A 14674-nucleotide genomic window follows, 5' to 3' on the forward strand; every position below is an offset into this window, starting at 1 on the left:
TAATCCCAATTTAATTGCTAAATCTTAAAATGGAAATATATACATATACATACATACATACATGATCTGACAGAAATTTTGCTGGGTCGAGGACTGACATTGGGAACATTGGGAAGCACAGATACTCCACGGCCTGTGGAGGAGATCCAGTGCAAGCTTCACTTTCTATAGTTTGACTTTTACTCTGATGGAGATTAAAGACTAAATACATATAAGAAATTCGGTAGTTCCAATTTCGCAATTGACTGATCGCCTAGAGAAGTCAATAATAAATGATAATAATTACTCATTACTAATACAGATTATACTGATTATGCTAGGCTCTAAATAAATGTCTTAAAATTTAATTTTTTCTGGAAGAGTTTTCTATAGTTCGACACACATTGGAAGTAAGTGACCCCGCCACCAGAGTGGATCGAGTGTTTGAGTTAATTTGACAATTGGCGCTTTGACTTTCAATTATTTCACAATAAGTTTACATTTGGAAACATTATTGTGCGTGATAAACAGGGTTTTTAAAGTTTTGAATGTTATTTTGTATTTTGGCGCTCAACTGATAGAGATTGCGGTCACTTCAATAATCGAAATGGAAGTTTTTATTTTAATCATTTAATTATATTAATGGGCGTGTGCCTTCAACAGAAATCAAACATCAATCACGGGGCTGTACATTCTGTATCGTCTTCATTAAAATGGTAAATCCTCAATCTCGAGGCGTTTGATTTAAATCCCGCCCGCCTTTCGCTTTCAAGTAGTTTAATATCGATGGACAGTATATCGAGTATGCACAGGGGTATCGATATCTGCCAGTTCTAATGATATACATATATTTAATAATATAAGCAATGTTTATAGACCAATATTTTATACATTTTTAAATATGTGGAATGCAAAATGGTGGTTTACTCGACTCTAGGCCTAGCAGCCACAAAAGAGTCAATTTTCTATGCGATACTGTCATATATTGCTGGTTGCGGAGTGTGACCAGGCGGATATGCACTACGGTTACACTGCTTTGCGTTGGGTTGCAAATTAGTGCTGTTAAAAATTCAAACTCTTTTTGGAAGCAACAATGAAGGCAAGCAGGAATGTACCGCTGGAGGAGGACGATGAACGGATAAATCCATAATTGCGGAAAAGATATGGGGCTAAGAGTTTTATCGCCAAATGAATGAATCACAATAATATATTAAAAATTGTGCCTTAATTCGAAATGTATCGTACTAGACTTTAAGAGCATATTTTTCTACATCACATTTCCTGGCTCTGACTCGGTCTGACCGATATGCCCTGTCCGTATAGAAGTTATCAATATCGCAAGCATTAAAGTCAGCTTTTTCTATTTACTTGAATTGTTTGGAAAACTAACGAGTATATGGGACATACATATGTATGTATAGGATATTGGTATACACAGTTCATATCCCAATTCCAATTGCAGTCCACTCAGTGCCTCAACTAGCATTACGATGCATAATAATGGAATAAGCCCAGGAGCTGCTAGCGCCCGATTGACTAGCTGGCAAATGATTGGCTTCTTCATGCCACCTCCTCATGCGACAACTTCAGCTGCCACGTTACACAGAAATGGTGCCGTGCCAACTGTCACAACAAGATGGAGCGGAGCTCACATGCCCAGCTCAACCACGGACACACACGGGATCCCCAGTGATGTGGGGACAGATTGACGTGGCATGGGAGGTGTGGGGAGGTGAGGTGAGGTGATGTGACGCGAGGCCAGGCGAGTCCTTCGTTGGCGTCCAACTGCCCCTGTCAGGCAATAATAATTCGCCAGTCATTGACAATGTCGGTGCCATAATGGCCCTCCACTGGCTCAGCACACTGCTGCCGTGCCACTGCTGCACTGCGACGTCGTCGCATCGTCATCCTCGTTGACAAAAACAAAATGACAAAGGGCGCGGACTTGTACCCGGACCCGGACACCTACAATTGTCAGCGTCGTCTAAATGAATGAATTAAGTCAGCCATGTGACATAACTGCAATGGCCGCCCGGACTCGGTACACGACCGGGGACCTGAAGTCCTGCCATCCCTGCCAACTTGCCTGACGAGACCACACGGCCACTGCCATGGTAGCATCGCCATCGCCACCAACAACATCATTGCACATTTGCCACATTGTTTTGTTGCCGTCATTTCCATTCTCGATTCCGCTGAACAGTGGCACCCATCCTGGTATTCCTGACTGGATGAGTCGCTTGCTAAAAACCCACTAAACAGCAATTGAGACCTTTATATTAAAGTCATCTGTTATGGTCCAATAAAAGTAGGCATCAATTATCTGAAGAGTACCTACCTTAGCAAATACGTAACCCTCCTATTGGACTGATCGCTGGCAATAAGAGCTCTCTATGTTCATTGATTTAGTTTAATATATGCTTTGTCCATAATTTTACAACAACTTGTTCAAAATTTGGACACAACCAGCCGGTAAAGGGTGATCTGGTAATCGATAATTTCTGCGCGCGGCGCTGCTCCCAGATCAACTGTTAAGCCAGCTGAAGCATATATGTATGTATATGTCTCCCTCCTTCTCACTACATTCTTTTCCCATAAGGCTGTCTCTGTTTTTCGCATTTGTTTTAAAGGAAGCCAGACTTGTGCAAAAAGGAAGATCTGGCAGCACCGATCACTGCTGGCGCCATCCTCGCCACATAGCAGCTTGCACATGTGCACACACACACATGCGCATACATGTATATGCGTACGTATGTATATGCATGGAATTCATGGAGCACCCCCATAAATAAAACTCGATGGCTTGTAAATGTGACTCGGCTCAATGGCCTTTTAGCCCACTGTGCGGCATTGTTATTGCTGTTGTGATTACGTATTGCACTCGGTGCACAATGGACAACGACGACGACAATGACGCCGGCCAAGTTATATGGCACACACGTAGGGCGACTCCAACAGACGACCACGCTCACGCCAACGGCAACGCCTACGCCCACACCCAAACCCAAACCCATTTCCATATCTTCCTCTCTGTCATTTTGCTCTGGCCCAAACGACTTGGCCCAGGACAATGCCGGAATGCAAATGGCACACGGACGTGGGCTGCTGCACAACACGGCGCGAAAATGTACAGCAAGCGCTCGTCAAAGGACCCACAACTCGCCCGGCAATTTGTGCCAGTGCAGACCGGTCCTCTCGGCCGGCCGCCAATTAAGCAACAAAAGGACCCAGGCACAGGCACCGGTCCAGGTCCAAGCCCCCTGCCCATATACGGATAGGCGCAGACTTGGCTTGGGCGACCATTAAAAAGAAGCGAATGGAGCGTCGTTGCGAAATGGTTGTGATGAAACGAATGGCCACGAGTCGGGTCCGGGTCCGGGTCTGGGACCGGCACCGGTTCCGAGTCCTCCGCCCACAACTCTCCTTTTTCTGTGAAGCTTTTCCACCCCTTGTTGCTGCTCATTTTGCAACAAACTTGCCAACAGCATCGCCAAACGGTTTGCGAAAGTCAGAAACTTTATGGCTCCATTGCTTCACTGCATCTCCCGGCACTCCACTGCAAGGCACTCCGCACGGGTCCGCCGCCAAGCCATCTCGAGGCTTTCAATTTCCTTTTGCATTTTTATTGTTTAACAAAATGTGTGCAGACGGGACTACTCGGGGCAGCTGCAAGGGAATAGGGGCCAGGGGGCAGGGGGCAGGGGCCAGGGATCTGGTCCGGGCACCCAACAAGTGGATGGACCCCTACCAAACGGTGCTCGTTAGCGGTAATGGGTGGCTGGGCATGTGGATGGCCTAATTTGCAAAATTGCCATCTGAGGCGACTCCCACAAAAAAGTTCACACAATTTGCACTTAATTAGAAAATATACTCCAACAAAAATGTACTTGGATTAAATGGTTTATTTTAATTTGTAAATGTTCAGAAAGAAAAGTTGGAATGAAAAATTAGGCATTTATGATTCGTATCCCAGAATCTTATGTGAATCTTAATATATATAGAGATCAGATAAGAACAGATCAAATGTTCATGAATATGGACAAACGAAAAGAAAAAAAACCTGCGCTCCTTCTACACCCTGAAGATAACCTAAGTATCAAACATTACTTCAGTCGAAAAAAAAGTATGAAAAAATATAATCTATAGTAAATGTTGATAATTCCCGCTCCGAGCTCTAGCGAACAGTGTAATTACCAGATCCAACGAACTTTCCATTTCGTCCGTTGTACTCGTAGTCCCATTTCAACATCTGGCGAGTCATGCTCCAATCGAAGAGCTCCGTGAGTTTGCCAACGATGACGGAGCCTGGGCATGCGTTCAGCTGGACACCCAGATAGAAAATAGTGTGACGGTAATCGGGTGTGAAGTGGTTAAAGTTGAGGGCGACAGGTCCACCTGGGCGCATCACCAACGATTCCAGGGACGTGCAAATGGAGTGCACGGGTGCCTCTTGGATTGTCACCATGCTGAAAAATGCGGCTCGATTGAGCTGTTCCAGTGTGATCGTGTATAGATTAAAATCAGCTATCTTGCTGAATGAAGTGACTATCTGCTCGGGCTTCAAGTAATCCAAGACCGGGCGCAGCAGCTCACGCATATGCAAATACCTGAATCCAATGTTTGCATTTATCCATTTGTTGGTAGCTTCCCAAGCTTTGCCGTCCTCTATGGCACACGCTGAGATCCGAATCATGTATGGATATATAATCCCACCGGGACGGATAAAGCGGTCTCGTGCTACAATCAAATCGGACAGCTTGCCCTGAAATATAGCCATGTCGCTGTAAGAGGGATTAGTACATGTATGGAGCCGGCTATCGATGGGGGTGCTTACTCCATCCAAGCGCACAGCAGCACATCGTACCGGAGCCCGGACAGGTCCAACTGACGCACATCGATGCCCATTACGGAAATGCGATCTAGCATTCCGTTTTTACGGATCACGCGACGAGCCATGTTCGCATTAGTGACCGTATCTATGGCCAGGACGTGTCGGGCGCCGGCCTGGATCGCAAGCATGGCGACTCCTCCATCGCCGCAGAAAATATTCAGCACGTTCTGCAAAGGCGGTATAAAATGGAAAAGTTCAGCATACACACATAACCTCGAATATCTTCGGCAAAAATGCGCCCAGTTCTTGGAATTCGGCGACAATACAACAACAAATAAAAAAAAAGCACAACAAAGCAGACGAATGAACAGAAAGCACCCACCGCGTCGCGGAAAATGGCAGAATCCTCAATCATCGCAGCTCCGAAAAGCCTCTGGCGAAGGAACTCGTGGCGAAGTGCTCGCATGGTGATCTGGCGATCAAAGCGTTCCATTTTATAAATCCAATTGGTTCACTAATGTGTTTTAGACAAAAAACAATTTAAAATGCAGTGCGCAACCGCGAACGCGCTGTACAGCCAGAAAGAGAGAGTGGCCATTCGTCGAGTGACCACTCGTCGATCAGTTATCGATTGGTCGCGGTGAGTTTCGTTTCGACGGTATGGTAGAATGGTAGAACTGGCGGTGTGGTGAAGGGCCCGCAGTCGAGAAAGTTGGCAGCCCTGCCCCTGCCAGAGACAAACATGTGTAATAAATTGCCTGTCCGTTGCTGAATTGAAACTGCCAATCCAATTAGTTGGGACTGTGCAAACAAGAGGCTGCAGCCCGAGCTGCCCAGCTATCCGGGTACCCAGCTACCCATCGCTACCCGGGTACCCAGCTCCACTCGCATGTGGCTGCCGGGCAATAAAAATGGACACACAGCAGAAACAACATGGCGCTGGCAGAAGGCAACGGTCCGGGACACCGGCACAGAAGCACTCGCCAATGTACGGGCAACCTGATGCCGGCGCCTTCCCCCCTCCCACGCCTCAGGCCTCACCGGACACTGGACTAGGAATAACAGCATTTATTCTTCCTTCTGGTTGTACTCTTTGTGTCTTAACTATTTATGAGGTCGAGTTGTTTGTGCAGTTTGATTATTTTGCTGGCAGGGCGGTAGGCGGAGCACCGGCGACCTGTGCCTCTTCATAATTCAACGGTCGGGCTGACAATCCGGCCAGACGGAGTGCACACACATTCAGAGGAACGGCGCGCTCAAGTGAGATCGCAGTGAGCGCCCACGCAACGAGTTTTGTGCAGCGTGTAGGGGATCACTCGATGGGCTGTACACACGTAGTGAGTAGTGAATATTAATGTACTAGCAGTGTAAATAGATATGTATACTCTTGATTTGCAGCCACAGCTGATTTGTTATGGTTTTAAAAAGAACTTAATGAAAATCAAAGTAAAGGCCGATCGGCCCTGTGCCCTGCGGGCCCTATATACCCTACAGACTCGCTACAGACTGTGCTTGGGATCCGCTCGCTACTTTGGCCTAGAATGGCTGGAGCATTTCTTGTCGATTCACAGTCAACGTTCAACGCACTGCAACATGCAGCAGCCACCATGAGTTGTATTGCATAGCTAATCACATCACTTACAGTTCCACACATTATATTAGTGAATGCTTTGTGTGAATGTGTCTGACGTCTGCCTAAGTCTGATGAACGTGATTATATAGTGGAAAGAATTATTTGGCCCAGCCATCTTATGTGCATATTTACGTACACACTTATATAGGGAATTCTTTACACTTTTGAAGGCTCTACGGAGAGATGCAACTCATATACACACATATCTGCGACCTTTCCAGTCGCCTTCTCGTGCAGCTGCTATCCACTACCTGCTCTGGGTAGGGGCCTTCCAAAGCTACAGGCAAACAATTGCTGCATTCCAGAAGTCACCGCTAAAACGCCGCAACGCTACAGGACCTGAGCGCTCCCAGTCGTTGCTTCGCTTCTACAAGCAGCACCAACGGCGACGCTACATCTTGGAACACTTTCAGCGTTCCCTTCCATTCGGTATAGTACACTCCTTCACGGCTCTCAATACACATATATGGTATGTTATACTCGTATCTTAATGGAAAGGCGTACTTACATATTTGATAGGTATCAGTATGTTTCTGATGTGTACACTTTATAACAACTCTCATGTGTTCCAGGTTCCACGTGAAAATCCCTACCCAGTTTAATCAGCTGCTAGGCACTGCATATTAATATTAATGAGTTATATTGACGAAACAATTCAGAAGTGACTGATTTCTCATCCGTGGGGCTGCCTTGACAGCGATCTTAGTGAGAATTGTTGACTTCTAGCGACTCAGCGACTTCTACTCTGAGCGCTTCTCGTCGGTGCGTTACGCACCTGGTGGTCTCGCTACATATGTTGGTCTTCTCGACGGTCCAATTAAAAAACGGCAGGAGCACAACTACGAACTACGTATGAACATGGAAACGGCTATTAGTTCGTTCAGGTATGTCTGCTGTGTATTTTATATGAATACAATATATTAATTACATTACGATTTCATGATTCAGCTTCGTAGGATATGATAAGGAACTTCTCAGGGTTGCGCTCCCAAATACATTGGAACCAAACACACACATCGTTTCACCATCCATATTTAAAGCTCTACGGATGGAACAACTCAGAGGGGATAAATGCACGTATCAGCTACCAGGTTATATTTAACATTTAAGTAATACCTCGTCAATATCAATATCTTTTCCTTGCATCTAGTCTTCCAGCTATATATGCTGTTAGTCTGTAACCGCTCCATAAAGGGTCTGGCATACCCAACAGACTTCGGATCCTCTCGTTACGTAGACTACTGACTCGCTATGCCGGTTAGCTGCACAGGCCAGGGGGGTATCCTTTAAGCATCAAGAGAAACGTGAGGCTACAGGAATCTTCGCATAGATCGCATACAGTCCATCTGTATCGATGCCCCTTTCCTAGCTATAGGCGATCTCTGCAATCTCTGAATTGCTCAATCTAAACGAAATTTCCGAACACGAAATAAACGAATAACCGATTCCGGCTCCACCCAGAGGACATAGCAATTAGCATCGGCCTCCAGGAACTGCTTCTGCTCAGCGAGATCCGATTGTAGGTTCTTCTTCTATCTCCTCTGCCTCTTCTTGGTACGTGTGCACTTTAATATGAGTACTATACATAGTCACATGTATATCGAATTCGATTTCAAGCTGCATTCCTGCATCAATTAAATATTGCTTACTGCATTTGTGTAGCGAGAATGGAAAGAGATGAAACCAAACATAAAACGAAATTGATTTTTGTATTTGTATAAACTGGAATTGTTTTTAACGAAATTCAATCCAATTTGATGCAGCCAGAATCTGGCCTTTTATATATGTACATAATATGCAAAAATCACAATAATAAAATAACACCAAAAGCGAGAGAGAGGGAGAGAGAGATAGAGAAGGAGAGTTGGGAAGAGTAATGAAATAATAATCGAGACAAAAACCGCAGACCAACGTCAAAGAGGGAAAGGACGAGTGGGAGGTACTGCCGCTGTTGTAGTCATTTCTGCTGCACAAGCATTTTATTGTGGAAATGGAAGAAGCAGTTGCTTGCTCTCCCCAAAGCCCTCGCTCTCGCCCTTGCCCTCGCTCTCGCTCTCGCCCTCTTCCACTCTGTCCGTTAACAGTTAGCTGCAGGATGACGAGACGGAAGAGCAAGATGAAGCGTTGCCAGCTTTAATTAAAAACATACCTTGCAAAATGTTTTAGCTGTTTTGCCTAGCAGCAGCAGTGCAGGCAAATGTTTTCCGAACCCGACCAGATCCCAGCAGCTCAACCAATCTGACCGAGCTGCCATTCAATGGCATGCAGCAGCTGTGGTGCCATCAAAACTTTTGATGCCACGACTCACTCCATTCGGCGGGGCTGACTCCGGACTGACGACTCCTGACTCCTGACTCCCCATGCATTTGATTGCAGAGCTGGCGGATGAGACAGGCATCGATATCCCGTGAAAACTTCAATTGACAGCCTACGGCAGGCGGAGTGGGGAATGGGAATGGGAATACGAAAACGAATACGAATGGCATGGGATGTGACAGGATGGGATGGTGGCTGTTGTGTCGCACAGTTTCCATGTATACGTACAATATTTTTGCCCGCTCTCAAAATATTGCATTGGAATGAAGCACCCAATGGGTCCCCCAGGAGCTGTCATTTCAACCGAACGGACGGCTGGCCTCTGGAGTGCTATTTTTACCGTCGCAAATGATACTCAAGACGAAGGATTTTTTAATGATGTTACTTCCCGGAGAGCTCTCAAATCATTTGAATACAAATTGTTCGCCCTCTCTCCGACGATTGCAGGATTTTCTTTGGAATTCATGAATTCTTTATCTCCTTCTTCGTGCTTTTCCAGCTGGCAAGCTATGAAAGTGAAATGCGAGACATGTTCCCCGAGGCTGAAGGACAGGTGGATGCATGGAGTTGGTAGTGGAGGGGCCTCCATTGTCACTGAACCCAAAAGTTCTGCCAGCCATGCGGAATACACTATGCAACAGGGTTTTTATCTAGTCTTGTGCAATGGCTTGTATACTTCATGAATTGTTTCACCTCCGAAATGTACAAAAGTCTCAGGGTACTCTAAAGACCCTGCAAAGTACGCTGAGTATTGCTTGCAAGCTACCCCTTCATCACAAAGACTTGCCAATGAAGTAATTTTCGTTGAATTTTCGACATTAAACGGTCCCACTGGGCATTCTCTGACGTCTCCAGCAGTCACCTAAGTTAAACACATTATACCACCACAAAGTATTGTGCACTGAAAGGAAAATGGCATAGTAAAAAGAAACACTGTCAGATTTAAGTTAAATATTCGGGCTTCACTTTGATTCAAATATACATCTATTAAAAAGTCTTTAATATGGCCCATGTTTAATCTAAATGTAAAACCTCAGTGGAACTATTCGGGGCTCTGGCCTTTTTCCTCTGGGTATACCTTTCTCATCTAGAAATGATCATAATAATTGAAGCCATCGTTTTTTATTTGAAAATTTATAAGTCGCTTCTTTTCAGGTTTCAGACGTTGAATAGTTCGAGCGGAATACGTTGCTGCACCTCAGGTGCTTCTTAACATGATTTGTTAGGCCCATCCTGGGACTCGTTTTTTTTACAACACAATCTTTCCATACCCCACTGCCAAGATTGGTACCAAAAAATAATAATTAATTACTAATTTAAAATAAATTCTGAATTATATTGGAATCAAGTTAGCTTATAAGGAATCATTTAGATGTGGCTGTAAGGAGTCGATTTTCTATTTAAAATTTATTTTTTTCTGCCGGAAAAGCCTTACAGCGTGTGGTTTTAAAAATAATTTGTTTCTTAGTACATGAATATGACACAAAAACAATATTCATATAAAAAGCCGCAATAATAATATATCTTTTTTTTTTTAGCTCCACTGAATACTGATCATCCTGTGCAGACGGACCTGGAATTCGAGGGAACACTCTTAAAAGAAGATCGAAATTCCTTCCTAAGTTGTGGCTTGGAAGGGACTGGAACAGGGTATAAATGACGTCAAATGGAACATTGTCATTTGGTGCATAGTGAGGACTTAAGTGCAGTTGCAGACACACACACATCCGGATGTATCGAAGGAATGGCAGTTCATTGGTAATGGGAATGGGAAAGGGAATGGAATGTCAGGCCTGTCCTGTCCTGTATCCTGCCAGGCGACAGCCGTGGAGCGTGCTGTGGCTGTTGAAACTATGCCAAGCGCATGCTGCATGATGTGATGCGGTCCAACATCAACACGGTATCAATCTCAATTAATTCATGAGCCCGTGTCCATAAGCGAGGCTGGGAGCAAGAGCAAGGAGAAAGTTCATGCTGGTGCTGTGAACTTATGACACGAACTTCGTTGAACTTTGAAGCGAATTAAGAATATACGCGCACAGCATGCACTCCTGGCTGCAAGTTCTAGTTGGAGTCCTTCCGAAGTGGACTTTGTCCAGTCGGAATGGGAGGGTTCGCTTTCCTGTCGCCAAGCTCTTCCGGAGACCAATTTTCTCTACCTCTCGTTCGCTCCTCAATTAGTTTGAGGAGCTACTGCCATTCCACAATTGAGAATGATTAATTATCCATGCTGGTGCTGGTGAGGATGGACATTGGTCCGCTAATTTGTTAGTGTCCTGGATTGATTGTCTCACTTTCATTTCAACAAGTGCGGGAAAGGAAGTGCCTTGTCACCAGGGCCAGTTCGCACTTTGGCCTGTCACTATGTTGTGAATCATGCCAAAGAGTAAGTTATCCATCAAGGCCGTGCCTGTTTCTGTGTTAATGCAAGCCCCTCTTGCATTTGTAAAATTACTATGCAGGAAAAAATAATAAATTTACATGGTAATCTTGCAGTAGAATTAATGGTTATAACCAGAGCTTAAACCAGGTCTTCAGGCTGATAGTTCTAGATAGTAGTTTGCATAGTTCTTTGTGGAATCGTTGGGGATATTTTGGTGGGGACCTCAGTGCTTGGTACCTGAACTCTTTGCACGAAATTAGAAGAACTAAGACAATAAGAACAGAGACAATAAGAACTAGAAGCTAAGAGGGAGGTTGAAAAATTACACAAAATACTACAGTCTGGCATTGTTTTATATTTTCAGTGGCTGCTAGAAGATGTTGGATATCAACGACGAAAGACAAGTATCTAAGGGGTCAACGCGAGGAAGGGAATACGCCTCAGGTTGATGGGACTCTTACGGAACATACTATATAACTCTTAAACGAAAAGCAGTCGTAATTAAACTTATACTTTAACGAGCGGACAGCAATTAAGTCTAGCATCTAAATCGAAACGTCTCCACTAACTGGGGCGGTGGTCGAAAACTTGTTGGCCGGACACCGCGCTGCAGTCGTTCCACATACTAGACAATTGACTATTGCCATTGAGCATCAGCTCTGGCAGAGATGCAGTTGCAAACGCGACAGTGGACATTCCGATGGCCATTGGTGACCACTCCCGTCGAAGGTGCGAATCTCCGCTGGCTGACGACATCAAACAGAGGCACAAATCCATGGGGATCCATCAGAAGGGGCGCGAGGACCCTGACTTCAATGCCAAACACTGCACTGAGAATAGCTTTTTAGTTAGTAAAAGGATGATGACAGCCATCAGCATGAATACTATAAGAGTCTCACAAATCCCGTGACGAATGTCAGAAGGATGAATAGCGACAGATTGGAGAAGAAGCACATGATTCCAGCGACCCTGTTTGAGGGAGCTGATGGGCCATTTCATAGACAATAACAGCAGTTGGGTAAGAAGAGCAGAACCTCAGTGCTGGCTTGGACACCGGCAGCAGGCATTCCGTATACGTGGGTCGCTCCGACAGTAAAAATAGAGGTCTGTAAAAAGTCTAAGTCGAATGGAAGTCGAACAATAAAACCTTTTTATTAAAAGACATGCAGCGTTTTATGCAAGAGGCATCTACGAAGCGTGGATTGATGCTATGGAAGTCATATAAGAAGTTAGGTATTTATTGGCTCTTCAGTTTTGACATATATTTCGTTGTATTGTATGGTGATATTTATAGACTTTAGTTCTTCAGTGACTTTAATACAGAACAAAATTAAAATTAAAATTATCCAGGGTTTGAAAAGTACGAATTTGTATACCCGATACTCAAAATGAGTGTGTGTAACGTCAAGAAGGAATCGTTTCCGACCCCATAAAGTATATATATTCTTGATCAGCATCAATAGCCGAGTCGATTGAGTCCTGTCTGTCTGTCCGTCTGTCCGTCTGTCCGTCCGTCCGTCCGTCTGTCCGTCTGCCCGTCCCTATCAGCGCCTAGTGCTCAAAGACTATAAAAACTAGAGCAACGACGTTTTATATCCGGACTTCTGTGATATGTCACTGCTACAAGTATATTTCAAAGCTTTGCCCCGCCCAATTCCGCCCCCACAAAGAGCGAAAACCTGTGGCATCCACAATTTCGACGATACGAGAAAACTAAAAACGCAGAATCGTAGAAGATGACTATATTTTTCAGTTCTTTCCTCGCTTTATTAATGATTTTAAGCGGTTACAAGTATTTAATGGTATGGTATGTGTAATTGTAATACAAATGCATGGAAGCAAAGTAAATGCCAAAAATGAATGAATGTTCACATTTATTGGAATTTCGAATAGAACACAATGGGGGTATTGCTTATGAAGAATGTAAAAGTCTGCGTCTAAAAAGTAGTTGGAATGCATTCATCTGGCAGGAGCTGGTGTTGTGTGTGCCTGCTATTGTTGTTAATGTACTCTGCCAAATATTCAACCATGTGATGGCTGAGCAAAGACACCACCATGACCACGGCCAGCATCAGCTGCAGCCGCAGCTTCGATTTAGAAGCACTTGCGGTGAACAATGGATGGGCCGGACTCGTCGTACACCTGCTTGGAGATCCAAATTTGCTGGAATGTGGAGAGCGAAGCCAGGATGGATTCACCGATCCAGACGGAGTACTTGCGCTCTGGTGGAGCGACAATCTTGATCTTCATGGTGGAGGGAGCCACGGCAGTGATCTCCTTCTGCATGCGGTCGGCGATGCCCGGGTACATGGTGGTGCCGCCAGACAACACGGTGTTGGCGTACAGATCCTTACGAATGTCCACATCGCACTTCATGATGGAGTTGTATGTGGTCTCGTGGATGCCACAGGCCTCCATTCCCAGGAATGAGGGCTGGAACAGTGCCTCGGGGCAGCGGAATCGCTCGTTGCCAATGGTGATGACCTGTCCGTCGGGCAGCTCATACGACTTCTCCATCGAGGAGCTGGACGCAGCGGTGGCCATCTCCTGCTCAAAGTCCAAGGCGACGTAGCAGAGCTTCTCCTTGATGTCGCGCACGATTTCGCGCTCGGCAGTAGTGGTGAACGAGTAGCCGCGCTCAGTCAGGATCTTCATCAGGTAGTCGGTCAAGTCGCGACCAGCCAAATCCAAACGCAGAATGGCATGGGGCAGAGCATAACCCTCATAGATTGGAACAGTATGAGAGACACCGTCGCCAGAGTCGAGCACAATACCTGTGGTACGGCCAGACGCGTACAGAGACAGCACAGCCTGGATGGCCACATACATGGCAGGAGTGTTGAAAGCCTCGAACATGATCTGAGTCATCTTCTCACGATTAGCCTTGGGGTTCAGGGGTGCTTCGGTGAGCAGGATAGGGTGCTCCTCGGGGGCAACACGCAGCTCATTGTAGAAGGTGTGGTGCCAGATTTTCCCCATGTCGTCCCAGTTGGTCACAATGCCGTGCTCAATCGGGTACTTCAGAGTGAGGATACCACGCTTGCTCTGTGCCTCATCACCCACATAGGAGTCTTTCTGTCCCATGCCCATCATAACGCCCTGGTGACGTGGACGGCCGACAATCGATGGGAAAACGGCACGGGGTGCGTCATCACCGGCAAAGCCGACTTTGCACATGCCGGAACCGTTATCGACGACCAAAGCAGCAACCTCTTCGTCACACATTATGATGTAGATTGAATATGTAGTTCTTTTAGGGAAGTGGAAGAGACGATTGCTTTTTCGGTATCCCGCTGCGGCCAAACTGAGCTCGCTGAGAAAAGTTTTTTGTAAGTGTTTTTCTAGAGTGCAAAATCTGAACCAGATCGTATAATTATTATAGCCAGAATCAAGAAAACAATTTCATTCTTTCTCGCTCTGTCTCTCTCTAACACACAGGTTTCATGGTCGGTTTTGCCAATTGCAAAATATGAGTTCAAGGATCTCAGAACCTATAAGAGCCAGAGCAACCAAATTTGGTATCCACACTCCT

General features: G+C 45.5%; 2 protein-coding genes and 1 long non-coding RNA gene across 6 annotated transcripts; 1 reads left to right on the forward strand and 2 right to left on the reverse strand.

Moving 5' to 3' along the window:
• Positions 1-3863: 3863 nt before the first annotated feature.
• LOC6901965 (protein arginine N-methyltransferase 1-like) lies at positions 3864-5421 on the reverse strand. 2 transcript variants are annotated; one of them, XM_015185548.2, is made up of 4 exons: positions 5193-5421; positions 4814-5037; positions 4587-4760; positions 3864-4445 (listed from the first exon to the last, which is right to left on the reverse strand). In XM_015185548.2, exons 1-4 carry the CDS (start codon positions 5301-5303, stop codon positions 4154-4156), a joined length of 801 nt encoding a protein of 266 aa, XP_015041034.1. In that variant the 5' UTR covers positions 5304-5421; the 3' UTR covers positions 3864-4153. The 2 variants fall into 2 exon arrangements, with proteins under 2 accessions (XP_015041034.1, XP_002133499.1); XM_002133463.3 differs by having other exon boundaries at positions 3864-4760.
• Positions 5422-5519: 98 nt separating this feature from the next.
• Positions 5520-12301, forward strand: LOC26532130 (uncharacterized). 3 transcript variants are annotated; one of them, XR_004470290.1, is made up of 6 exons: positions 5524-6147; positions 6209-6912; positions 7016-7327; positions 7392-7534; positions 10298-10517; positions 11507-12301. It is a non-coding gene; the product is annotated as an uncharacterized lncRNA (long non-coding RNA). The 3 variants fall into 3 exon arrangements; XR_004470289.1 differs by having other exon boundaries at positions 5522-6147; positions 6209-7327; XR_004470291.1 differs by lacking the exons at positions 10298-10517; positions 11507-12301 and adding an exon at positions 7594-10288 and having other exon boundaries at positions 5520-6147; positions 6209-7327.
• An 850-nt stretch (positions 12302-13151) lies between these two features.
• LOC26534122 (actin-5C-like) lies at positions 13152-14464 on the reverse strand. Its single transcript, XM_033383272.1, has one exon. The coding sequence runs from the start codon at positions 14365-14367 to the stop codon at positions 13237-13239; it is 1131 nt and encodes a 376-aa protein (XP_033239163.1). The 5' UTR covers positions 14368-14464; the 3' UTR covers positions 13152-13236.
• Positions 14465-14674: the final 210 nt, after the last annotated feature.

Source organism: Drosophila pseudoobscura, chromosome X (genome assembly GCF_009870125.1).
Source record: "Drosophila pseudoobscura strain MV-25-SWS-2005 chromosome X, UCI_Dpse_MV25, whole genome shotgun sequence".
NCBI lineage: Eukaryota > Metazoa > Arthropoda > Insecta > Diptera > Drosophilidae > Drosophila > Drosophila pseudoobscura.

Bases quoted from the DNA above. Each gene is read 5' to 3' on its own strand.
- LOC26534122 (XM_033383272.1), bottom strand. From the start codon at position 14,367: ATGTGTGACGAAGAGGTTGCTGCTTTGGTCGTCGATAACGGTTCCGGC.
- LOC6901965 (XM_002133463.3), bottom strand. From the start codon at position 5,303: ATGGAACGCTTTGATCGCCAGATCACCATGCGAGCACTTCGCCACGAG. The intron at 5,038-5,192 runs GTGGGTGCTTTC...CCGCCTTTGCAG, and splicing joins CTGCCATTTTCCGCGACGCG to AACGTGCTGAATATTTTCTG. The intron at 4,761-4,813 runs GTAAGCACCCCC...TCCCTCTTACAG, and splicing joins CTGCTGTGCGCTTGGATGGA to CGACATGGCTATATTTCAGG.